Source organism: Aquarana catesbeiana, linkage group LG09, assembly GCF_042186555.1.
Source record: "Aquarana catesbeiana isolate 2022-GZ linkage group LG09, ASM4218655v1, whole genome shotgun sequence".
Lineage (NCBI taxonomy): Eukaryota > Metazoa > Chordata > Amphibia > Anura > Ranidae > Aquarana > Aquarana catesbeiana.
In genome coordinates this window covers 62,459,151-62,486,655 of record NC_133332.1, presented here as the reverse complement: position 1 = coordinate 62,486,655, position 27,505 = coordinate 62,459,151, and the positions used below count along the sequence as shown (strand labels likewise).

Genomic DNA, 27,505 nt, shown 5'->3' with positions numbered 1-27,505 from the left:
GTCAGTTTTCACGGACTCTGCTTGCTTAGCAGGGATCGCTCCGTTGAACCCCACTGAGCAAGCGGATGACAGGTCCCTCTCTGCTCACTGTGCAGAGACGGACCTGTCAGAGCTCCATTCTCCTCTATGGGGGATCGGATGAAAATGGACCCGCCTGTCCATTTTCATTTGATCTGATCCACCAGATGGATGGAAAATAGGGTTTGCATCTGTCTGGATTTAGTGGAGCGGATGGGATGTCAGCGGACATGTCCCCGCTGACATCCGTCGCTCCATAGAGGTGCATGGAGCGTCCGTTCAGGTCCGCCTGAAAAACTGACAGGCAGACCTGAATGGTCCGCTTGTGTGAAAGGGCCCTTATGTGCAGTTTGTATGTATTTTTCATTTTAGTAATTCTTTTTAATTTAACTGCAGAGCACTTCCTAAAATTCTAGAATTTCTAGACTAGACTAGACTTTCTAGAATTTATCTGATTTCATACATATTGATTTCATACATACTGGTGTGCAGTCATGTTGGAACAGGAAAGGGTCATCCCCAAACTGTTCCCACAAAGTTGGGAGCATGAAATTGTCCAAAATGTCTTGGTATGCTTATGCCTTAAGAGTTCCCTTCACTAGAACTAAGGGGCCAAGCCCAACCCCTGAAAAACATCACCACACCATAATCCCTCCTCCATTAAATGATTTGGACCAGTGCACAAAGCAAGGTCCATAAAGACATGGATGAGCAAGTTTGGGGTGGAGGAACTTGAATGGCCTACAACAAGTCCCGACCTCAACGGAATAGAACACCTTTTGGGATTAATTAGAGCGGAGACTGCGAGCCAGGCCGTCTCGTCCAATATCAGTACCTGACCTCACAAATGCACTTCTGGAAGAATGGTCAAACATTCCCATAGACACACTCCTAAACCTTGTGGACAGCCTTCCCAGAAGAGTTGAAGATGTTATAGCTGCAAAGGGTGGACCAACTTAATATTGAACCCTACGGGCTAAGACTGGGATGCCATTAAAATTCATGTGCGTGTATAGGCAGGTGTCCCAATACTTTTGAGAATATAGTGTATAACTGTTGAACACATATTTAAAAAAGATCATTAGGGACCTTAGATAATAAGCTTTATGAAGGCAGGGACTGATGGGGATGTATAATATATATATGTAAAGTGCTGCGTAAATTGATGGCGCTATATAAGTATCTGTAATAAATAAATAAATAAATTCAAGCTGAAAATTTATGCTCTAAACCTCCTGTGTCAAAATCAATCAAGGCAATTTCTGAAGCTAAACGTATTCTTTTTTAATGGAGTCATCTTCGCTGGGGGTTTCTCTCTCTATTTTCCTCCATTTACATGCCTGTGTCCCCATTATTTGCATCTTTATATGCTTCCGCTCTGATGCTGAATTCCAGGAAACTATCAGTAACAATTCCCAGACATTCAATGTTTTAAATTCCTTTACAGCACAGGAGATTTCATATGCAGATTTGGAAGGACATTACTACACCTATGTCAACAGCATGATTTTGCAAGACTTGGGGACAAAACAGGGTGTGTATGTCTTTGAAAGGAACGGTGGGGGGCGATGTGCAACTCAAGGGAATGTGGAAATTCCTAGTGGCCACTCCTCCCTAAATTGTCCTCATAAATAGAGCTGGCAGTGTCCCATCACAAGACAGGGACAACAGCCAGGACCAAGAAAGGGACAACATGCTTTCACTCCTGATCTTCGCTGTGGGCTTGCTGCAGGGTCATGCAGTCTACCTGGTGAGTGTCCAGCATCTCATCTCTACCCTAAAGACTACTACTCTAACCTTCATTTTTTTAATTATTATTATTATTATAGAGGATTTATATAGCGCCAACAGTTTGTGCAGCACTTTACAACGTCATTATCTGTCTTGTTCCATTATAGGCTTCTGAAATACACAAAGGGCCAGTCCAATCAAAAGTTTTATTTCAACTCTTGGTATTTATACCATCTAACGGTTTTATAGTTCTTCACTTGAGTCCCTTGTTCTGCATTTCTGCCATAGAGTTCCGAGAAATCCCTCTCTCCCTGTCTCATTTCTTATTCATCTGAAGGGGGCAGGAACAAAGCTAGGAACTATGACATGGAGATCTCACTGCTGGAGACCCCAGTCCTATATCCACTAGGTAGTAGAGCTCAATAGAGTATAATAATTAAATATTGCTTTTAGATGGACTGACCTTAGGGCAGTTTTTAACCTGGGGCCGCCCGAGGGCTAGCGGTAAAGCGCTGCTCGTTTTAGTGGCGCTACTGTCGTTTTAGTGGCGCTTTTCAGCCGCTAGCGGCACTTTTAACCCCAAAAAAGGGGTTAAAAGCACCCATGTTGCTGCGCTTTTCAGGCGCTTTGGAAGCGCTGCCCATTCATTTCAATGGGCAGAGGGCTTTGGGAGCGGTGTATACAGCGCTCCCAACCGCCCCAAAGATGCTACTTGCAGGACTTTTCCTAACGTCCCGCAAGCGCACCTCCCTAGTTTGAAAAGTCACACTGAAATGAATGGGAGGCGGTTTTCAGGCGTTATTTAGAGGCTATTTCTAGTGCAAAAACGCCTGAAAACGGCCTCAGTGTGAAGCTGCTCTTACGCTCCATGCACACTAGAAGTTCATAGAAGCTGTTATTACCATTTTTTTCTGCTCCTAGAAGCTAATAAGTGTTATCCTATGTCTCCATGCACACTACTTTAGGCTATTAGCAAATGCAAATAAAACCCTAACACTCCTAAGCGCTCTGAAACGCTCCTAAATGTTGCTAAAACATTACTACAAAAAGCTCTTATCGGCCTTTTTTATCCAGCGTTTTTCCCAGTGTTTTTATAGCTGAAAAAAAAACTGCTAGTGTGCATGGAGCCTACACTAGGTACACATCTATTCATGCCTGTTTTCGTCTTCTTTTTTTTTTTTCTTTAAGTGTATTCCTTCATTTCAATTGTAGCGCGTTGACATGCATTTTAAATATGAATTGGAGTGCATTTTTAATGTGTTAATACTTGTTTTCATGCATTTTTGGTTTGGCCAGTGATGATTGGGTGACGGCAGTAATGTCACTGTTGTGGACTTTGGAAGGATCTACTTCCAGGGGTTGGAAATGCATGAAAACACATGCAAACGCTCTATACCTGCATTTCATGCGTTTTCTCAAATCCTTACAGTGCATGAAAATGCACAGAAAAACAGCAAGCCTCATTTTTTGCAATGCTGAACAAAAATGTGAACAGCTTAATTTGGGTAACGTGTTCCTCTAACACAGTCATTGCTTTGCGTTCTGAAGCACAAAACGCACAAACACAGGAAAAAGACCCTTTTTAAATTTGCTATGTAGCCAAAGTTTTGTTGAAGTAATCTTGTATGGGTACATTAGATGCATAGACATTTTTTTGCAAATTCAGATTTGTATCTCTTGAAATTTGGTTTCATTGTGTCCTTTAGCATTTTTTCCTGTTGATTTAATCTCAGTGGACTATGGGGTAAAGCTGCAGTGCATCTCTTTCAAAGATGAAGAAAAACAATTTCTCCAAAAAAAAACCTTTTATTTGCGGGGAATGGGTAAATTTTGTTTGGGGGGGGGGTATAATAGGTTGAACAAAAATTCTCCAGTTTGCCATATTGTAGGGAATTATAATTTATGTCTTTTTGACAGAATTTACTGCTTCAGTAAATCATAGCAAGCATCTGATACTGAATGGGATTATGTTTCACAAAACCTGATGTAATAGCTCCACTGCAGAACACTGAAATCAGTATCCTCCCAGTTAGAAATAATATTTACTGATGTTAATTTGCATGCCTATTAGAATATATAGGTGTTAAATGCAATTACATTTTGTAAGCGCATTTTATCCCCTTAGTTATAATCTTTCAATTTTTTTTAAATAATGCAATAGACTTTTCAATACCTATATAACAATTCAGTTATTATTATAAGGCACTATATTCACATCATTCATTATATTAGAAATCTTTGGGATTGATTTACTAAAACAAGAGAGTGAAAAATCTGGTGCAGTTGTGCATTGTAGCCAATCAAGTTCTAACTTCAACTTGTGCTTTGACAAAAAAAAAAAAAAAAAAGGGAAGCTGATTGGTTTCTATGCAGAGCTGCACCAGATTTCGCACTCTCCAGTTTTAGTAAGTTAACCCCTTTTGGGTTTAAATCTTAAATCTTAAATTAAAATTACATTACATTAAATGCATACTGATACTCTCAAATTGATCTCTCTCTCTCTAAATTTGAATAATTTAGACATATGGATTTCTTTAAATTCAGTATAATTTTACATTTTCTAGCCATTAAAACTACCTAATAAGAAAGTACCTAATCTATAATAACTCCAGGCTCCCTCTGGCATTTTGACAGTGGCAGACATTTTTTTCATCTAGATTTCGCTGCTTTTGCATTTTATAGCAGTGCTTTCCATTAAAAAGTACCCAAAAGACATTGGGGTACTTTACTAAAGGATGAAAAACTTACTTTACTTAGCAAAATTAACGCAAACCTAACAAAGTTAATGTTGATTTGTCTTGGTAAATAAGGTGCAGTTGTGTACACTAAAATCATTCAATTATTTACAAGCAAAAGCACTGGGTTTGATTTACTAAAATTGTAGATTGCAAAATCTGGTGCAGCTGTACGTGGTAGCCAATCAGCTTCTAATTTCAGCTTGTTCAATTAAGCTTTGACAAAAAAAACCTGAAAGTTGAATGGTTTCTATGCAGGGCTGCACCAGATTTTACACTCTCTAGTTTTAGTAAATCAACCCCACAGTTTTTTTTCCTTTGTACATATTTGAGAATCCAAAGAGAATATAGTTACTTCTCTAAAGCTGAGTAAACAGTATTCACTCCCTTAGTAAATTAGCTGCATAAGATGATTACTTTTATGATGACCCTTGGTCATATTGGTTGATGATCTTCATAGTAGACTGTGCTAGATACCCCCTGGCTTTAGAAGAAATAACAATCTGTTTGGGTAAATGTGTTTGACTTACTCCTTTTCACTTTCCTGCACAGATAAACAGCACAGGCACAGTGAATGAACAAGAAGTATGCCAATGTTCTGTCATCCTTCCCGACAATACATTCCCAGCAGATCGTCTGGAAGCTATCGAGATATCAAACCAGAAACTGAGCATCAGTGTCAACCAGGAGATCACCAGGGTAAGGACTGAGGGCAAATGCGGTCATTTTTAATTTAAAAATGTGTTTACACATTGGGTTCCTTAGTGCCATATGATGTAGCACTGTAAAAGCTGCTTTTACTAGGGCTAAGCTTCTTCCAAGGGTTCTGATTGCCACCCACCAACCATGACAGCCATTATTTTTGTTGCACAGGGATTCAGACCTCTGCATACTTACACTGGTTCCTTACATAAACTGAAAAAATAGAATCCCATCACATGCCACCACTTAACCTATAGAATTCATGTAGGCTTGTGAAATAGACGGCCCTCCATGCGGGCCAGGGCCTTGGTCATTCAAGAGAAGTGAAGCCTAAAGTATACCCTCCAAATTTACTGAGGGGGAACTCTCTATCAATTATTCCTTGCTGGTCCCGTCCCCCAGTGACGTTCTTATCATGTAGGGTAGATTGCAGAGGCTAGAAGAGGAACATTGACAACAGGGAGGTACATGGAATGGAATGATCAACCGGGTATTTACAAAAACTTAAAAGCTGCACCAAGGAAAGGTTTAGCACTAAGGAAAGGTTTTAGCAAAGGTTTAGAGGTGCAGTATTCATTTGTACATAAATATGCACACAAAAACTTTAAAAACTTCTGCTTGCAGCTCCCCCTCCAGCCCCCCTTATATTTACTTGAGCCCAATCTCCATCCAGTGATGTGCATGAGAGCAGTGGCTCTCTTGGCTCTCTCCCTCCTCATTGGCTCAGAGACAGCAGCAAGAGCCATTGGCTCCTGGTGTTGTCAATCACAGCCAGTGAGGAGGAAGCGAGGGGTGGGGTGGAGCCGAGGCCATTGACACACAGAGTGGGGCTCAGGAGCAAGCCCACACAAGTGCTCCCATAGAAAGCGGCTTGCTATGGGGCAGTCAGCGGGGGGGAAAGAGCCAGGAGTGCCAGCGGGGGACCTGAGAAAAGGAGGAAGAACTATTGCACAGAGCGGGTAAGTATTAATTGTTTGTTGTTTTAATTTAAAAAATGAGCTCTTACTATCACTTTAATGATACTTTAATAAAACTGATTGTCCATTTTTTTAACGTTTCTTCCTAGAAAGTTCTATCTTCAGTTATACATAGCAAATACTGACTATTTTTCTTCCCTAGATACAAAATTATCAAGCCACTTTGACTGAGTACGTACAAAAGCTGAAGAACCTGACTCGGCGTGTGGAGATCGTTGAGCTGGGTGGCGTCTCCTACACTGAACTGGACTTTGAGTTACTTAAACTGGAGATCAGAGAAATGGAGTCGTTGGTGATCAGGCTCAAACAGTCCATCAATGGGTCCAACACCTTGGTGGAATCACTCTTTGTGGAGGTAAGCTTACAATTGTTGTTTTTCAGCTGCATGTTTAAAATATACAATCCTTAAAGCGGAGCGGCACCGAAAAAAAAAATTTTTAAAAGTCAGCAGCTACAAATACTGCAGCTGCTGACTTTTAAAACATGGACACTTACCTGTCCAGGGCGCCCGCGATGTCGGCACCCGAGGCCGAAGCGTCTCTCCGTCCTCGGGTGCTGCCGCCTCCATCTTCGGTAAGGGAATCAGGAAGTGAAGCCGTGCGGCTTCACTTCCCGGTTCCCTACTGCGCATGCGCGAGTCGCGCAGCGCAATACGAATGGTCCCTGCTGCCTCTGGGACCCGTGTGTTTCCCAGCAGGCAGCGGGGGGGGAACAGGATGTGGCGTAAATACCCGCAGATTCTGCGGCTATCTACGCCGGAAGTGGGTACAGATACCTGTAATATACAGGTATCTGTACCCCCCTCCCCCCTGAAAGGTGCCAACTGTGTCACCGGAGGGGGGGAGGAATCTAATGAGTGGAAGTTCCACTTTTGGGTGGAACTCCACTTTAAAGCGGACCTTCAGTAATTTTTTCAACTTTCCATCTATTAAATCCTCTGCCCTTGTTGTTTTACCTTGGATAGTAAAACATTTTTTTTCTGCCAGTAAATACCTTTTACAGCCCACTTCCTGTTTCTTGTCTGTTCATTAGCCTAGGCGTATAACATCATGCACAGCTTTCTCTCTCACTCTCCTGAAAGTTTGCCAGTAAGGGAGGGGGGATGAGTCATAAGAGGGCCATAGAGAGCTGCAGAGCTGGAGGTGTGTGTCTGTGTAAATCCAGGAAGTGAACAGGCAGCAGCTTCAGCTGCCCACAGTTAAAATGGTTGCAGCCAGACTTAGCCTGGATTTACACCTAGGCATTTTTAGTGCTTTTTGCATTTTGCATATTTGCACTACAGCCAGCTCAACATGGTTTCCTATGGAACACGTTCTGTAGAGCAAATCTGCAAAATACAAAAAGCACTAAAAATGCATTGGTGTGAATCAAGCCATAGTAGAGGGAAATTTCTGCAGCATATTTGGCAAGTACAGAATTACAGTATATATAAAATAATATGCAAAGTGGTTGGAGGGAAGCTTCAGAATGGCAAAGATATTTTTATTACAAATTATGTGAGCAGACTGCAGTTCCCTTTTAATCTGTTAAAGCCCAACTTCTTTTTTGTTTCGGGTAGAGGGAAAGATCAGAACATCTGTCTGGATTATATTGTCTGTGTTTCCTTTGAGATTTCCCAATGTGGTCACGGAGACATGCTGTGAGCAGGATCTCTTCTCATGGTGGCCACAAACCTATTGATTTGTTTATCCGATCAATGTGCAATTCAATTAAAATGATCAAATCTGCAACCCATCTAAAGGCCATAACTTTTCTTAGATTACCTTTCAATAAGGCCCCTTTCACACTGGGGCGGTTTGCAGGTGTTTTTGCGATAAAAATAGCGCCTGCAAACCGCCCCTAAACAGCCTCCGCTGTTTGTTCAGTGTGAAAGCCCGAGGGCTTTCACACTGAAGCGGTGCGCTGGCAGGAGAAGAAAAAATCTCCTGCAAGCCGCATCTTTGGAGCGGTGAAGGAGCGGTGTATTCACCGCTCCTTCACCACTCCTGTTCATTGAAATCAATGGGACAGCGTGGTTATACCGCGGTAATACCGGGTTTTAACCCTTTTTCGGCCGCCAGCGGGGAGTTAAAACCGCACCGCTAGCGGCCCAATACCGCGGTAAAACAGCTCTAAAAATAGCGCTGTTTTACCGCCGACGCCCCCACCGCCCCAGTGTGAAAGGGGCCTTACATTTGGTCAAACTTAGTCAATTAGCCAGGGTGGAAAATTATCAATTGTTTTGCATCAATTGGCAGCACTGAGATATTTTGTTCATGAATATGATCGCATTTCAATCAAACAGATTATGAGATTACATGGTGGAAACAGGGACATGATCAATAATTTACGATCGTAAGACACGATTCTACCTTAATTATTGATCGAAATCAATTTGTTGTTTTTTTTCCCCCAAATTTAAAATATTGAGTAAAAATATGCAATATGCAAAGACTTGTACATAACCTAGCCTCCAGTAACAAGTGTTTAATTCAGAGTATACAGAGCAAACAAACAGGTTCACTTAATGGCCTGCATTCCCCACAACTTTAACTCATATTGCTTTGAGAGAAAAAAAAAATACTCTGTAAACTCGGCATTGAAGGTTATATGGGGCTAAGGACTTTGTCTGCCCCCATGGTCAGTACTTGGGCCCAGGCCATTGCCCGTTCAAGCACCCAGCACTGTACCATTGGATGAAGGGAAGAGATAGAACTGCCACTCTGGAGGGTAAGTAGAGTGGCATGTCAGTGGCCTATAAATGCAAATCCCATGTTTCCTTTAGGCTGGGTTCACACTGATAGGAATTGGATGTGGGTTTTACTGCATCCAAGTCACATGACAGGAGACTGTGACCGGCTCTCAATGGATTGCACAGGGGTCCAGTGCATCTTTGGCTTTGTTTTAGGTCTGAATTCAGGCAAAAATTTGGGCCTGATTCGTCTCCGAAACAGAGAACGGGGATGCACCGGACCCCTGCTGTGAGCCACACCCAAAGACAGTGTGAACCCAACCTTATAAAGTTCACTTACTACTAATTACAAGCATTTTTGGCATTGTCAAGAAGTCTTTAAATGTCTCTACGTATGTTCCTGTTTACCCTTTTTTATCCATCCATTCTGCCTCTATGGTTCTTCTATCCTCTTATGCCTTACTGCGCTGGTTTTAATGTATTTTTTCTTTAATATATCTCCCTTCTTTCTTGCTTTCTTCTTCTCCCAGATCCACAACATCTCAGTTATGGTGAGCCAGCTGGAGTCATACGACAAGAACAATGTTTTGGCTGTGAGGCGGGAAATTGCTTTTCTGCGTAAGAAGTTGGAGGAGTGCGAGAAAAATCAGGGTGCTCCTGCTCTACCTCCACCAGTCAATTATGGTAAGTGAGAGGCTAAACTTTTTAATGACCTTCAGAATAAATGTTTTACTTATCTGACTTGAATCAGCTAAAATCTGTTTGGCTAGTCTGTATCTCTATGCAGACATAAACCCTGACAGAGGGATGGGGCGCTTTAAATTTTTTTTTCTTTTTATGTTTATTAATTTATTTTTATTTTTTTACATTATCCCTTTAACCAATTCAATACTGGGCACTTTTACCCCCTTCCTTCCCAGACCAATTTTCATCTTTCCATGCTCTCGCACATTCAGTGAGAACTGCACGGTCATGCTACACTGTACCCTAATGAAATTTTTATCATTGTGTTCACACATATAGAGCTTTCTTTTGGTGGTATTAATTCACCAATTGATCTTTTTATTTTCATTGTCTGGGGCTGCATGAGTGCTGCCGACACTGGGGAACTACAATTCATTGAGGGAACCATGAATGCCAACACGTACTGTGACATACTGAAGCAGAGCATGATCCCCCTCCCTTCAAAGACTGGGCTGCAGGATAGTATTACAACATGATAAAGACCCCAAACACACCTCCAAAACAACCTCTGCCTTGCTAAAGAAGCTGAGGGTAAAGGTGATGGACTGGCCAAGCATGTCTCCAGACCTAAACCCTATTGAGCATCTGTGGGGCATCCTCAAACAGAAGGTGGAGGACTGCAAGGTGTCTAACATCCACCAGTTCTGTGATGTCATCATGGAGGAGTGGAAGAGAACTCCAATGGCAACCTGTGAAGCTCTGGTGTACTCCATGCCCAAGAGGGTTAAGGCAGTGTTGGAAAATAATGGTAGCTATAAAAAATATTGACACTTTGGGCCCAATTTGGACATTTTCACTTAAGGGTGCACTCACTTTTGTTGCCAGCGGTTTAGACATTAATGGCTGTGTGTTAAGTTATTTTTAGGGGACAGCAAATTTACACTGTTATACAAGCTGTACACTCACTACTTTACATTGAAGCAAAGTGTCATTTCTTCAGTGTTGTCACATGAAAAGATATAATAAAATATTTACAAAAATGTGAGGGGTGTACTCACTTTTGTGAGATACTGTATGTGTGCAGATGATCACTGGGACAGATGGTTTTATTGGGACATATGTGGGACAGGTGTTTTTACTGTGTGGGGATACTGTGGGGTGACACTGTTGTGGGGACACTGTTGTGGGGATCAGTGTGTAAAAAGCTGTAAAAAAAACAGCTCATACTCACTGATCGCCGCCGGCTGCAACGATCCGCTCCCTCATTGACAACTTCTGTGTGAGGAGAGGAGAGCCGATCGCCTAGCAACCAGCTCTCTATTTACCTTACATGACAGCTGTGATTGGACACAGCCATCATGTGATCAGGAGGGCCAATCACAGAGCCCTCCTGCCGATCTGAGATGAGCTGTGCACTCGACCGCGCAATCCTCCTCCTTCTGAGGCACGTTCCTGAACATCCACTCAGAAGGAGGAAGCTCCCACCCGGCCGTATGTGTTCAGGGGCCGGGTGGGAAGTGGTTAATTTTTTTTTCTTCATCACTTTCATTCCTATTACAAGGAATGTAAACATCCTTTGTAATAGAAATAAGGATGATAGGTCCTCTTTATGGAGAGATCTGGGGTCAAAAAGACCCCAAATCTCTCCTTTACCTTTAAAAGCAAAAGATCAAAAAAAAATGTTTGACCTTTTGCTTAAAAAAAAATGTTTACTTTCAGCCTGGACCGGAAGTGACATCATGACATCGATGTCCTGATTTATAATCTTACAATGTGATTATTTAATCTTTAAAATGTCTTATTCATATCACTTATACTTTACTACCTATGATTTGTTATGTGCTTTTTAGTTTTGAGAAATTTAGATATATGAAATAAATTAATAAATCAAGTATACATAAATTTATTTCCCTTTTAAATCCACAGGCACCTGTAATCACGGTGGTCTTAAAAACATCAGCAAGCCATTTGTGGTGCAGTTGAACTGGCTAGGCTTCAACTACAAATTTGGAGGTTGGGGAAAGGACTTCTTCGTAGGTGCTGAGCAGGATACACACTGGGTGGCCCCTCTAACCACAGACAGTCGTACCATGAATATCTTCCGATATTACCCCACTTATGATGATCTCTTGCTCTACAAGAGACCTACAGATAAGGTCCTCACCAAGACTCTGGCCTACAACAATATCGACTATTCTGGCTGTGGTCAAGGTGGTGGTATGATCTTGTTCAACTACTCCATGTATTACAACTGCTACAACACTAGGGACATTTGCAAATATAAAGTAGACACTGGTGCTTTGGAGAGGAAGACACTCACAGATGCCACCTTCAACAACCGCTTCTCCTACGCCTCATCTAACTGGCAAGACATTGACCTCGCTAGTGATGAATATGATCTTTGGGTTATCTACTCTACAGAGCAGAATTCTGGAAACATGCTCATAAGTAAGCTTAACTCAACCACTCTGACTGTGGAAGGAACTTGGTCTACTGCCCAGTATAAACCTGCTGTCACCAATGCTTTCATGGTTTGTGGGGTCCTGTATGCAACTAGAACCCTTAATACCCGAAAGGAAGAAATATTCTATATGTATGATACCAATACAAAAAAAGAAGGGCAAGTCAGCATTGTCCTTGACAAGATGATGGAAAATGTACAGAGTCTGAGTTACAACCCCAACGATCACAAGCTCTATATGTACAATGATGGGTATTTGGTTACCTATGATCTTACCTTCAAGCCACTAGAAAAACCTACATAAAATTTCCCATAACCAATTAAAGTGTAAGTCTTTCTAAAACCTTTACTGCGTTTTGGGCAGATGACATCTGACTCAACCATAATTGCAATGTAAAATAAGTAGAAAATCAATGTAGGAAATGCCACAAATTTATGGAAGGTAATTGTCTTGAAATGATTTGCCTGGGAGTGAAACCTCTAGGTAATCATATGAATCTTTTCAGTAAACCTATGAGGGCAGAAATATGGAAATTGCTGTTGCTGACTTGTTTTCTGAAGGTGCAGACTCTGAGATTGTCAATCTGATCCTGGCTTTGCTAGCTAGTAAGTCATAGACCTGCAGCCAGCAAATTAAGAAAAGTCTGAACTTTAGGTAAGTTGCTCACTACATAGCAAAGTCAGCATCATGTTAAACACCCCAAAGCCTGTACTTATAAAAAAAAAAAAAAAAGCCGCTGACAGGTATCAATTGACTTGCATCAACTCCTCTTTTCTTAGTGCTTGCTCACTCCCCTATTTGCCAGTGGGCCTGCCCATTATAATGACGAGTCAACATAAATTTAAGGGGTAGAAGAGAGCTGGCAAACAGGAAGTGCTTTGCCTGGTCAGAGCTGTATGACCAGGAAGACTGAAAAACATCTAGGTGTCTGCACTTTATACCTGTCAGAAATGTCAACTCTTACATTGCTGTCTCCAGAAATTCCCTTGACAGATTATTTGCATGATCTGCCGTGATTTGGGCATAAAGACATAAACATAGTAAATCCAGTGTGATGCCACTCTGAGCTTTCACATATGTGACTGTGGTTTGACCCATAAATGTTAAATCTTAATAGATTCATTAAATGTAATATGAAAAGGCCTACTGTATTTTGTTTCTACTGTCTGTCAGAACACTGAAAAAACTTTTGTTCGCCAAAAAAGTCATTTGTAATGCAGGAGCATTATACTGTACAAATTGGATATTTTTGTGTGTATACTAATAAAAATGTTGAATATCACTCTAGGCTGCCCATGCATTATTTCTATATATTTTTTGGTAGGAGCATCTCCATCATGCTCACATGCAACAACAGAGAATAGGACAACCAGTACAGGTTGTTTAGGGGTCTGGGGGCAAGTTTTTTCTTCTCTGGTTCACCCCCCATGTGAGGACACATAGGGGTTGATTTACTAAAGGCAAATAGACTGTGCACTTTGCAAAGTGCAGTTGCACCAGAGCTTAGTAAATGAGCAGAAGCTATGCTGGCTACTATCATCCAATCATGTACAAGCAAAAATATTTTATTTCATTGCACGTGATTCTTTGCAAAGTGAAGCCTTACCTCATTTACTAAAACCTGCAGCAACTGCACTTTTCAAAGTGCACAATCTATGTGCCCTTAGTAAATCAACCCTACAGGGTCAGGCTGACACCAAATGAAAGGAAAAGAGTGCAAATTATTCCCAGCTCCATTTTTAACGCACTGTTGTAATCAAGCTACAGTCCTCTGACACCCACATGATCCCTATCAACTGCTAATAGGCACCAGCAGCAGTAGTGTAAATCCCACATGTTTGTACCTGGGAACAATAAGACTTCTTTCCAAATTATAAATTGTATTTATAAATGTGCAGGGTGGCAGTCATATTGGCTATTTATATATGCAGACTGTGCATTTTGCTGCAACTTGGTTGTACTTCTCGCATTGCAGATAGGCAGTGCAAACAATGACACAATGCACACAATGGGGTTGATTTACTAAAATTGGAGAGTGCAAAATCTGGTGCAGCTCTGCAGAGAAACCAATCAGCTTCCAGGTATTTTTGTCAAAGCTTAACTGAACAAACGGTTACAAGCTGATTGGCTATCATGCACAGCTGCACCATATTTTGTACTCTCCAGTTTCAGTAAATCAACCCCCCGTGTGACTGATAATCTTGAATCAACAGTTAACCACTTGCCGACCGCCTAACGCAGATATACTGCGGCAGAATGGTACAGTCAGGCAAAATCACATATCTGATATGTGATTTGCCTCCCGCGGGCGGGGGGCGCATTGTGTCCCCGGTGCCCGAGGTGGTCGGCATCCCTCCAGGAGCGATCCGTGCTGAGGGGGAGGCCATTGATTCATAGCCACCCCTTCGTGATCGCTCCCGGCAAATGAAAATCTTCCTCTGCTGCTGTAATGTAAACAGCGGCAGAGGAAGTGATGTCATCTCTCCTCGTGACGGTCTTTTTGTTCCAGCGCCGAGGAGAGAAGACATCCAAGTAAGTGCACCAACACTGCACATACAGTAGAACACTCTAGGCACATTTTTCACCCCCCAATCACCCCTGATCACCCCCCTGCACCCCCTGTCACAGTGACACCAATAGCAGTTTTTTTTTTTTTTTTTTTTTACTGATTACTGCATTGGTGTCATTTGTGACCATTATAAGTGGTAAGGCAGTTAGTGGTAGGCCCCTTTAGGTCTAGGGTGCCCCCCTAACCCCCCCTAATAAAGGTTTAACCCCGTAATCACCCCCGTCGCCAGTGTCACTAAGCAATCATTTTTCTGATCGCTGTATTAGTGTCACAGGTGATGCTAGTTAGGGAGGTAAGTATTTAGGTTCGCCATCAGCGTTTTATAGCGTCAGGGACCCCCATATACTACCTAATAAAGGTTTTAACCCCCTGATTGCCCCCTAGTTAACCCTTTCACCAGTGATCACCGTATAACTGTTACGGGTGACACTGGTTAGTTCTTTAATTTTTGATAGTGTCAGGGCACCCGCCGTTTATTACCTAATAAAGGTTTATCGCTCGGCGGGTGATACAAGTTAGGTTTTAGGGTCAGATAGGGTCTGCGTCACCCCAGGCAGCGTCAGGTTAGTGCCAGTACCGCTAACACCCACGCACGCAGCATACACCCCCCTTAGTGGTATAGTATCTGAACGGATCAATATCTGATCCGATCAGATCTATGCTAGTGTCCCCAGCAGTTTAGGGTTCCCAAAAACGCAGTGTTAGTGGGATCAGCCCAGATACCTGCTAGCACCTGCGTTTTGCCCCTCCGCCTGGCCCAGCCCAGCCCAGCCCATCCAAGTGCAGTATAGATCGATCACTGTCACTTACAAAACACTAAACACATAACTGCAGCGTTCGCAGAGTCAGGCCTGATCCCTGCGATCGCTAACAGTTTTTTTTGTAGCGTTTTGATACAGTCGCTAACAGTCAGGAGCTTTTTTACCTATGTGTCTCACTAGTGTACCACTAAATTTAGAGCCCAAAATGGCAAATCGAAGGTACACTAGTGAAGAGGCCTACACGTTTCTGAGCATGACAGATAGTGAAGAGGAAGTCACTCATCTGTCAGATTCAGGCTCATAATACGATCCTGTAGACGACAGCGGCACCATGACAGATAGCTCTGACGATGGAGTGGTCCCTGCCAAGGTCAGGCGTACCAGACCCCGAACTTCTTCTTCCATCGTTGATGTGCAAGAACCGCAGGTCCCTCGTATGGAGCAGAGCAGTACTAGCCCCGCTATTCCTTCTGGTGAACTGGCAAGCACCAGCAGCCTAGTACATCCTGGTCGTAGTCTATCCAGCACTGCAGTATCACGTGGTGACGTGGCGAGTCCCATAAGTGCAGTTCAAGCTGGTGAGGTGGCAAGCACAAGTAGTGTCCCGCTGCCACCAAGAAGATGAACACAGGCCTGTCGTGCCCATAGTGCCCTTCCTGCTGCATTTGCCAATCCTAATTGGGAACCCACCACATCTGCAGCACCCGTACTTCCCCCATTCACTGGCCAACCCGGCATTCAGGTGGAAACAATTGATTTTACGTCACTTGATTTTTATTCGCTGTTTTTCACCGAAGATCTCTATAGATCTATTGTGGACCAAAGCAATTTGTACGCTGGTCAACACATTGTCACTATTCCCCAGTCCTCCCTTGCCAGAGATTGGAGACCAATTACGGTTTCCGAACTTAAGCTCTTTCTGGGCCTTTCCCTCAACATGGGCATAACTAAAAAGAGTGAGTTGCGGTCATATTGGTCCACTGACCCAATTGACCATATGCCCTTGTTCAGGGCACGATACGAGCAGATTTGCGGTTCATGCACTTCAATGATAATGAACTCTGTCGTCCTCGTGGAGACCCTGAATACGATCGGCTCTACAAAATTCAGCCCCAACGTTTTGCAGACTTGTTTACTCCCCATCAAGTTGTCTGCGTTGATGAGTCCCTGATTAAGTTTTCTGCCCGCTTGTCATTCAAACAGTACCTTCCCAGACAGATACGGGGTCAAGATGTATAAGCTCTGTGACAGGGCCACAGGCTATACGTGTAGTTTTATGGTTTACGAGGAAAAAGATAGCCACGTAGAGCTGACAAACTGCCCTGACTACATAGGAAGCTCTGGCAAGATTGTGTGGGACTTGGTGTCACCCTTATTCGGAAAGGGGTACCACTTGTACGTGGACAATTATTACACGAGCGTGCCACTTTTTAGTCACTTGTTTGATCAGCAGATTGGAGCATGTGGCACCGCGCTCTCTCCCCCGTCTTAGACTAGGGGAGAGAGCCTGCTTCAAGTGTAATAACTTGCTCGCTATGAAGTATACTGCTGTGCAAAATGTAAGCACATTGTTTCCCTGGAAGCCCAGGTTCTGAATCTGGGGAAGCAACTGTCAGCACTGAGAAGTCCCTCCATACTAAAGGTGAGCCAGGAACGTACACGGCAGGTGCCGGCAGGGGCCAGCACAGAGGCGGGTGGAGACAAAGAGGTGCAGGCACTAGCAAAGAGTAGATGGGTGACAGTCAGGAGGGGTAGAGGGGGAAGTGCCAGAGAGGCCGATCCAGGACTGGAGCATCTCAATAAGTACGCTCCATTGAGTGACATTGGTGTAACCAGTCAGGGACCAGCACTGCTGGAGATGAGGGACTCTCCTAGCTGCCAGGAGAAGAACTCCTCCAGTGAGAGTGGGGGGGCAGCAAAGGGAAAGGAAAGACAGATTCTGGTGGTAGGGGACTCAATTCTTAGAAGGACAGAGAGGGCAATCTGTAACCAAGACCTGAAGCGCCGAACAGTATGTTGTCTACCGGGCGCTCGGGTTCGGCACATCACGGATCTTGTGGACAGATTACTGGGAGGGGCTGGGGAAGACCCGGCTGTCATGGTGCACGTTGGCACCAATGACAAAGTCAGAGGCAGATGGAGTGTCCTAAAGAACAATTTTAGGGACTTAGGAGCTAAATTGAGGAAAAGGACCTCCAAGGTAGTGTTCTCAGAAATACTACCAGTACATCGAGCCACACCAGAGAGGCAGAGGGAGATTAGGGAAGTAAACAAGTGGCTGAAGAGCTGGTGTAGTAAGGAGGGGTTTGGGTTCCTGGAGGACTGGGCCGACTTCTCAGTCGGTAACCGGTACTATAGAAGGGACGGACTGCACCTAAATGAGGAGGGTGCAGATCTGCTGGGAATGAAGATGGCCAAAAAGTTAGAGGGGTTTTTAAACTAGGCGATGGGGGGGAGGGTCCAGAGACAGTGATAGCCAGCGCGGAAGATATTCCAGAGGGTAGTATTGGGGGCATTAGTGGTAGGTTAACCAAAGCCCAAAAACACAAGGTGAGTATAGTAGCAAGTCCAAGTTGCAATCTTGAAACACCCAATACGAGGACAATATGCGACCGGTCTAAACTATGTGGCATGTTCACCAATGCCAGGAGCCTGGCGGACAAGATGGGTGAACTAGAGATACTGTTGTAAAAGGAGGATTTGGATTTTGTGGGAATTTCAGAGACCTGGTTCAACAGCTCTCATGATTGGCTGGCAAACATTCAAGGGTATACCCTATACCGCAAGGATAGAGAGGGTAAAAAAGGGGGAGGGGTATGCCTATATATCAAGAATAATGTACAAGTGAATGTGAGAGATGACATCACTGAGGGGGCTAGGGAGGAGGTGGAATCTTTATGGGTAGAGCTCCCTAGGGATGAAGCTAAGGGGAAAATAATACTGGGAGTATGCTATAGGCCCCCTAACCTGAGGGAGGAAGTGGAGACGGATCTCCTATCACAAATTGGATTAGCAGCAAGGATGGGAAGTGTTATTATAATGGGGGATTTTAATTATCCAGACATAGACTGGGCGGAGGGAACCGCGCATTCATTTAAGGCTCGCCAGTTCCTTAGTGTCTTGCAGGACAATTTTATGGGTCAGATGGTAGACGCACCAACTAGAAATAAAACATTACTAGATCTACTGATTACCAACAATACAGACCTGATAACAGATGTGGAAATACGGGGCAATTTAGGTAACAGCGATCACAGGTCAATTAGTTTCAGTATAAATCACACAAATAGGAAACATGAAGGGAACACAAAGACACTGAATTTCAAAAGAGCAAACTTCCCTAAACTACAAACCTTGCTAAAAGGCATAAATTGGGATAAAATATTAGGAACAAAGAATACGGAGGAGAGATGGGTTTGCTTTAAGAGCATATTAAATAAGGGCATTAGCCAATGTATCCCATTGGGTAATAAATTTAAAAGAGCGAACAAACATCCTGGATGGCTTAACTCCAATGTAAAAATGCATATAAAAGCAAAGGAGAAGGCCTTCAAAAAATACAAGGTTGAGGGATCATCCACAGCATTCAGAATTTATAAAGAATGCAATAAGAAATGTAAGGGTGCAATTAGGATGGCTAAGATAGAACATGAAAGACACATAGCGGAGGAGAGCAAAAAAAATCCCAAGAAATTCTTTAAGTATGTAAACAGTAAAAAAGGGAGGACAGACCATATTGGCCCCATAAAGAATGAGGAAGGACATCTGGTTACAAAGGATGGGGAGATGGCAAAGGTATTGAATTTATTCTTCTCCTCAGTCTTCACGAGTGAATCGGGGGGCTTCAGTAACCAAAACTGCAGTGTTTATCCTCATGACACAACACAGGAAGCACCTACATGGTTATCAGAGGACGGAATTAAAATTAGACTTGAGAAACTTAACATTAATAAATCACTGGGACCAGATGGCTTGCATCCGAGGGTACTTAGGGAACTCAGTCAGGTGATTGCCAGACCGTTGTTCCTAATTTTTACAGACAGTCTATTGACTGGAATGGTACCAGCTGATTGGAGAAAAGCCAATGTAGCACCAATATTTAAAAAGGGCCCAAAAAACATCCCTGGGAATTACAGACCAGTTAGCCTAACATCAATAGTGTGTAAACTCTTGGAGGGGATGATAAGGGACTATATACAAGATTTTAGTAATAAGAATGATATCATTAGCAGTAATCAGCATGGATTCATGAAGAATCGTTCTTGCCAAACCAATCTATTAACCTTCTATGAGGAGGTGAGTTGCCATCTAGATAAAGGAAGGCCCGTAGACGTGGTGTATCTGGATTTTGCAAAAGCATTTGACACAGTTCCCCATAAACGTTTACTGTACAAAATAAGGTGCGTTGGCATGGACCATAGGGTGAGTACATGGATTGAAAACTGGCTACAAGGGCGTGTTCAGAGGGTGGTGATAAATAGGGAGTACTCAGAATGGTCAGGGGTGGGTAGTGGGGTTCCCCAGGGTTCTGTGCTGGGACCAATCCTATTTAATTTGTTCATAAACGACCTGGAGGATGGGATAAACAGTTCAATCTCTGTATTTGCAGACGATACTAAGCTAAGCAGGGCAATAAATGCTCCGCAGGATGTGGAAATCTTGCAAAAAGACCTGAACAAATTAATGTAGTGGGCGACTACATGGCAAATGAGGTTCAATGTAGAAAAATGTAAAATAATGCATTTGGGTGGCAAAAATATGAATGCAATGTATACACTGGGGGGAGAACCTCTGGGGGAATCTAGGATGGAAAAGGACCTGGGGGTCCTAGTGGATGATAGGCTCAGCAATGGCATGCAATGCCAAGCTGCTGCTAATAAAGCAAACAGAATATTGGCATGCATTAAAAGGGGGATCAACTGCAGAGATAAAACGATAATTCTCCCGCTCTACAAGACTCTGGTCCGCCTGCACCTGGAGTATGCTGTCCCGTTCTGGGCACCAGTCCTCAGGAGGGACGTACTGGAAATGGAGCGAGTACAAAGAAGGGCAACAAAGCTAATAAAGGGTCTGGAGGATCTTAGTTATGAGGAAAGGTTGCGAGCACTGAACTTATTCTCTCTGGAGAAGAGACGCTTGAGAGGGGATATGATTTCAATTTACAAATACTGTACTGGTGACCCCACAATAGGGATAAAACTTTTTCGCAGAAGAGAGTTTAATAAGACTCGTGGCCACTCATTACAATTAGAAGAAAAGAGGTTTAACCTTAAACTACGTAGAGGGTTCTTTACTGTAAGAGCGGCAAGGATGTGGAATTCCCTTCCACAGGCGGTGGTCTCAGCGGGGAGCATTGATAGCTTCAAGAAACTATTAGATAATCACCTGAATGACCGCAATATACAGGGATATGTAATGTAATACTGACACATAATCACACACATAGGTTGGACTTGATGGACTTGTGTCTTTTTTCAACCTCGCCTACTATGTAACTATATGTAACTATGTAACTATGAAGTGGAGGGATAATAAGAATGTTTTCGTTCTTACTTTCCTTCATGCAGACATGACGGTCCAAATTACTACGGTGTCTGGTATTGTGGAGAAACCCCTCTGTGCTCACGAATATAACCAAAATATGGAAGGGGTGGACCTCAACGACCAGTTGTTGGCGCCGTACCTAGTTGCCCGTAAGGCCAGATGCTGGTACAAGAAAGTGTCTGTTTATTTATTTCAATTGGCTTTCCTGAACGCTCATGTGCTATACAGAGCTTCAGGACGGACTGGATCCTTCCTTAAATTCCAGGAAGAGATCGTCAGAGTCCTTCTGTTTCCAGACGGTGCTCCACCTCACCTTCTCCAACCAAATGCAGTAAGCCGGCTGCATGAGAGGCATTTTCTTTATGTCCTCCCGAGTACCCCTACTCAACGAACCCCCCAAAAAAGATGTCGTGTCTGCAGCAAGCGCGGATATAGGCGTAACACCCGGTATTATTGTCCCCTCTGTCCTGGCAATCCTGGTCTTTGCATTGGTGAATGTTTTGAACGCTACCATACACTAATTGAATATTAGCTTAGGGTACAGCACTGCACAAACTAGGCACACTTTCACAGGGTCTCCCAAGATGCCATCGCATTTTGAGAGACCCGAACCTGGAATCGGTTACAGTTACAAAAGTTACAGTTACAAAAAAAAGTGTAAAAAAAATAAAAAAAAAAAAAAAAAAAAAAAAACACAAAAAAATATATAAAATAAAAACAACAAAATTAGTTGTCCTTTTATTGTTCTCTCTCTATTCTCTCTCTATTGTTCAGCTCTTTTTTACTGTATTCTATTCTGCAATGTTTTATTGTTATTATGTTTTATCTTTGTCTTTATGTTTGCTTTTCAGGTATGCAATTTTTTTATACTTTATTGTTTACTGTGTTTTATTGTTAACCATTTTTTTGTTTTCAGGTACGCCATTCAGCTGCAGAGCGGATTTATTTATCTTGACAGCAACAGCGTTTGCTCCCACGATACACAAAGCTGTGACTCCAGCGCTGTCGGAGGTGATTTCACCACCACAGTTAAAAAAAAGAGCATATTTGCCGAAGCATGGGGGAAGCAGGGGCAGAGGAGCGATTTGCTCCTACCTTTTGCGGGTGGATGCCACCATGCTTCGGCATATATATATTTTAAGTACAGGTTGCGTTAAAAAAATTTTTATTTTTTACTATGTTTTTTTTGTATTTGCTTTGCAGGTATGGTAAGTCTTAATGTTATACTGTAATGTTACTTTGTTTTATTGTTAACCATCATTTACTTAGAAGGTACACCATTCAGTTGCAGCGCGGATTTATTTATCTTGACAGCAACAGCGTTTGCTCCCACGATACATAAAGCCGTGACTCCAGCGCTGTAGGAGGTGATTTCACCACCACAGTTAAAAAAAGAGGATGTATGCCGAAGCAGAGGGCGAAGGAGCGATTTGCTCCTACCTTTTGGGGCGGATGTCCCCATGCTTCGGCATATGTAAATGGTGCATGTATGCCCATCATTAGAAGTGGGTGGATGAAGGGAGGTATTCTAATGGTGGGCATACCCACGGATCAATCTCTTTTTTTCGTTCAGCGCACAGGCTGCATGAAAAAAAAGTTTACAATATATGCCCAACAAGGACCAGCAACGTACTGGTAAGTTGCTGGACTTTGAGTGGTTATACAAGAATGATGCCTGCAGGTTTAGGTATCATCTTGGTATCATTCTTTTCAGCCAGCGGTCAACTTTCATGTAAAAGCAATCCTAGCAGCTAATTAGCCTCTAGACTGCTTTTACAAGCAGTGGGAGGGAATGCCCCCCCACCGTCTTCCATGTTTTTCTCTGGCTCTCCTGTCCCAACAGGGAACCTGAGAATGCAGCCGGTGATTCAGCCAGCTGACCATAGAGCTGATCAGAGACCAGAATGGCTCCAATCATCTCTATGGCCTAAGAAACCGGAAGCTACGAGCATTTTATGACTTAGATTTCGCCGGATGTAAATAGCACCATTGGGAAATTGGGAAAGCATTTTATCACACCGATCTTGGTGTGGTCAGATGCTTTGAGGGCAGAGGAGAGATCTAGGGTCTAATAGACCCCATTTTTTTCAAAAAAGAGTACCTGTCACTACCTATTGCTATCATAGGGGATATTTACATTCCCTGAAATAACAATAAAAATGAAAAAAAAAAATAAATAAAATGAAAGGAACAGTTTAAAAATAGGATAAAAAAGCAAAAAAAAAAAAAAAAAAAAAAAAAGCACCCCTGTCCCCCCCAGCTCTCACGCAAAGGCGAACGCAAGCGTCGATCTGGTGTCAAATGTAAACAGCAATTGCACCATGCATGTGAGGTATCACCACGAAGGTCAGATCGAGGGCAGTCATTTTAGCAGTAGACCTCCTCTGTAAATCTAAAGAGGTAACCTGTAAAGGCTTTTAAAGGCTTTAAAAAATGTATTTAGTTTGTCACCACTGCACGTTTGTGCGCAATTTTAAAGCATGTCGTGTTTGGTATCCCTGTACTTGGCCTAACATCATCTTTTTTATTTCATCAAACATTTGGGCAATATAGTGTGTTTTAGTGCATTAAAATTTAAAAAAGTGTCTTTTTTCCCCCAAAAAAATTTGTTTGAAAAATCGCTGCGCAAATACTGTGTGAAAAAAAAATGAAACACCCACCATTTTAATCTGTAGGGCCTTTGCTTTAAGAAAATATATAATGTTTGGGGGTTCAAAGTAATTTTCTTGCAAAAAAAATAATTTTTTCATGTAAACAAAAAGTATCAGAAAGGGCTTTGTCTTCAAGTGGTTAGAAGATTGGGTGATGTGTGACATAAGCTTCTAAATGTTGTGCATAAAATGCCAGGACAGTTCAAACCCCCCCCCAAATGACCCCATTTTGGAAAGTAGACACCCCAAGCTATTTGCTGAGAGGCATGTCGAGTCCATGGAATATTTTATATTGTGACACAAGTTGCAGGAAAAAGACACATTTTTTTTTTTTTTGCACAAAGTTGTCACTAAATGATATATTGCTCTAACATGCCATGGGAATATGTGAAATTACACACCAAAATACAATCTGTTGCTTCTCCCGAGTACGGGGATACCACATGTGTGAGACTTTTTGGGAGCCTAGCCACCTATGGGACCCCGAAAACCAATCACCGCTTTCAGGCTTTCTAAGGGTGTAAATTTTGATTTTACTCTTCACTGCCTATCACAGTTTCGGAGGCCATGGAATGCCCAGATGGCACAAAACCACCCCAAATGACCCCATTTTGGAAAGTAGACACCCCAAGCTATTTGCTGAGAGGTATGGTGAGTATTTTGCAGACCTCACTTTTTGTCACAAAGTTTTGAAAATTGAAAAAAGAAAAAAAAAACATTTTTCTTATCTTTCTTCATTTTCAAAAACAAATGAGAGCTGCAAAATACTCACACGCAATTGCGTGCATGAGCGCCAGCACGGGAATTTGTGTGTGTAAACACACAAATCCCTGTGCTGTCAGAGAGGAGCCATATTGTTTGTTCCTACTAAGTAGGAAAAACGATATGTCTCCTCTCCTAATCAATCCTATCCCCATACAGTTAGAACACACAATTAACCCCTTGATCGCCCCCTAGTGTTAACCCCTTCCCTGCCAGTGACATTTACACAGTAATCAATGTATTTTTATAGCACCGATCGCTGTATAAATGCCAATGGTCCCAAAAACGAGTCAAAAGTCTCCGATCTGTCCATCGCGATGTCGCAGTACTGATAAAAATTGTAGATCACTTACTAGTAAAGAAAAATAAAAAAATAAAAATCCCATAAAAATGCCATAAATCTTTCCCATAGTTTGCAGACACTATAACTTTTGCGCAAACCAATCAATATACGCTTATTGCGGTTTTTTTTACCAAAAATATGTAGAAGAATATATATTGGCCTAAACTGATGAAGAAATGTGTTTTTTCCAAAAAAATTTGGGGATATTTATTATAGCAAAAAATTGTCGCAGAGGTGATCAAATACCACCAAAAGAAAGCTCTGTTTCTGGGGAAAAAAAGGACAGAAATTTTATTTGGGTACAGCGTCAAACGACCTCGCAATCGTCAGTTAAAAACGAAGCAATGCCAAATTTTAAAAAGTGCTCTGGTCAGGAACGGGGGTAAAATTTTCCAGGGCTGAAGTGGTTAAAGGAAATAAATAGTGCTTTTATCTCAATATTTTTGGGTATCCCATTAAGGAGCAGGGATGAGTAAATTTGTCCAGGTTTGATTCATCTGGGTTCTTTGAAATCTGCTTGAAATCCAAAATTAGCTGTGAACCCCATTGTATATGCTGAGTGAACCAAATTCTGACAGTTTTCAAGGCCAATAGGCAATATATTGCCAAAAAGGGCATGCTGAGCTGAACACTGCTACAGACATCTACCAAAGCAAAAACATTTTTTTAAAAATACAATACAGTGAGGAGAGGGTCCATGTATTGCAACTTCAAGGGTGACAAGGAAAAAACACCAATCATTTAAACTTCATACTTTGGAGATGCATTTAAGATGTATGTGGTGCTATAAAACAGTATGAATTTCACGGACAGCATTAGCAACTCTATACTCTTTCATCATGTATTTTGGATGTGAAATCCAATCTGATTTCAACCTAAAATAAAATACCTTTTTTGATCAGTAGGTAATAGATCTGAACTACTTGACTAATGGAAGAAGCAGACACAACAGATCTAAACACTACTGGAAAAGTTTACCCAACAGAAAAAAAAGCCCTCAGCTTTACACTAATTGGCCAGTGACAAAATACTTTATTAGTATAGTCTGTGAGCTTCTTTTTACACAGTACCAATCTGCATTGTCTTTAATAAAATGTAAAAACAGTGCACAGAAACACTTCAAAACCACAATCCCACATCCCCAAAATCCACTCCCATCTCAGCATCCTCAATTATTTCCAGAATATACCAAGTATAGACTTCCGCAATGTGTGTGATAGAAATTAGTTAGGATCAGGACAGTACCCAAACACTTGACTAAGAGCAAATAGAAAGGGACAAGGCAAGTTGTATCTTGCAATAAAAATGAGAATGTACTATCTAAAAGAAGATTGCCACAAATACTGTATTTTGCAGTGGATGAGTATTATTTAAGCAGCTTGGTTAGGTCATAATATGAGAGGGAGAGACAAGACATGCTTTGTCTTGAAAGAGAAATTAGAACGTAAAATTTGAGAGACAAAAGCGACAAATATTGTTTAGTGGCTGGACAGTGCTGCTCCAATTCAACACTGTCAAAATTGGGGCTGCTGTACTGAGAATGGTTATAGTGTAGTTTTTTTTTTTTTTGCAGCTCCAGGTGGCAGTTGTCAAGAATCTGTGAAGACTGTGAGAACTCTTCATTCCAATATGTTTTTATTAGTTTTCAAAGTTTTCAAAGTTTTTCACAAACAGCAACAAACAAGCTATACACAAACCAATACAGTCATCCTGAATACATATTGATAGCTGAGATGTTCATTAATTTCATAATTACTAACTTATAAAATAAACACATCTCTCTAAAAACCCTCGCTATATTCAGGACGAGAAAAAAAAAAATATAATAAAACAAAAAGGGGGGGGGGGGTAAAGAAAAAACGGGGGGAAAACACATATAATGGTGTACAATTATAGGTTTTTTCTTCAACTTTTTACAGATTTGAAACAAACAAAGTTAGAATATGTATGTTCCAATAAAAATGATCTTAGGAATTAAAAAATTCCAAGAACTTTGCTGAATCTTTAAATATTATCCAGGTCTGCCACACCCCATTAAACTTCTGTATAGTATCATTATTTTCAGCTACCAGTATCTCCATATGCATAATACCATTAAGAGTCTCAATCCACTCCAAAATTGAAGGAGCAGTAGAAGTTTTCCAGTATCTGGGTATCAATTGTCTAATTGCTTAGAGAAAGAAACAAAGAAGAGATTTTTTTGTTTTAGATAGTGATCGAGATGAAAAAGAAAAGAGAGAATTCAACCAAGTTGTTGATTGATTCACCCATAACAATATTATATAAGCTGATTACTTGATCCCATAATTGATAGGGGGACAAGCCCACCAGAGATGAGATAAGTTACCTATGGCGACATTACAACACCAGCATATATCTGATTGTGATGTAAAAATAAGTTAACCGGAGTACGATACCACCAGTTGAAAATTGCGCTCTTGGGTGTCACAAGCTATTGAGAGTTGATGGGTATTGATAAAAATTTGATCTTCCTCTTGTATTAATCTATTTAGCTCCATCTCCCATTTGACCGTATATGATGGTAAACCAGGGTAGTTAAAAATAAATAATAACATATATATCTTAGATATAGTGTGTGTTGGTGGTTCCAAAGATATACATAGCTGCTCAAAATCTGTAAGCGGTCGATGGATAGAGTGTTTCGGGGTCAAAGAGGAGTAAAAACTCTGCAATTGCAGATAAACAAACCAAATACCTTTTTTATGATCATGTAGAGCTTGAAAATTTACTAATGGCATAAAGGTACCTTCCAAAATTATATGCCTAATCTGAGGCCAGTAGAATTTGTCCTAAGTTAAAATAGCATTTGAATGAACACCAATAGATAAAGAAGGATTGTCTATTAAAGGAGTGAGTGGAGCTGGAATAGAAGAG

General features: G+C 41.8%; 1 protein-coding gene across 1 annotated transcript; it reads left to right on the top strand.

Moving 5' to 3' along the window:
• Positions 1–1,618: 1,618 nt before the first annotated feature.
• LOC141107733 (olfactomedin-4-like) lies at positions 1,619–13,262 on the top strand. The gene is made up of 5 exons (XM_073598658.1): positions 1,619–1,768; positions 5,037–5,183; positions 6,306–6,518; positions 9,365–9,518; positions 11,445–13,262. The coding sequence occupies exons 1-5, from the start codon at positions 1,712–1,714 to the stop codon at positions 12,281–12,283; spliced, it is 1,410 nt and encodes a 469-aa protein (XP_073454759.1). The 5' UTR covers positions 1,619–1,711; the 3' UTR covers positions 12,284–13,262.
• Positions 13,263–27,505: the final 14,243 nt, after the last annotated feature.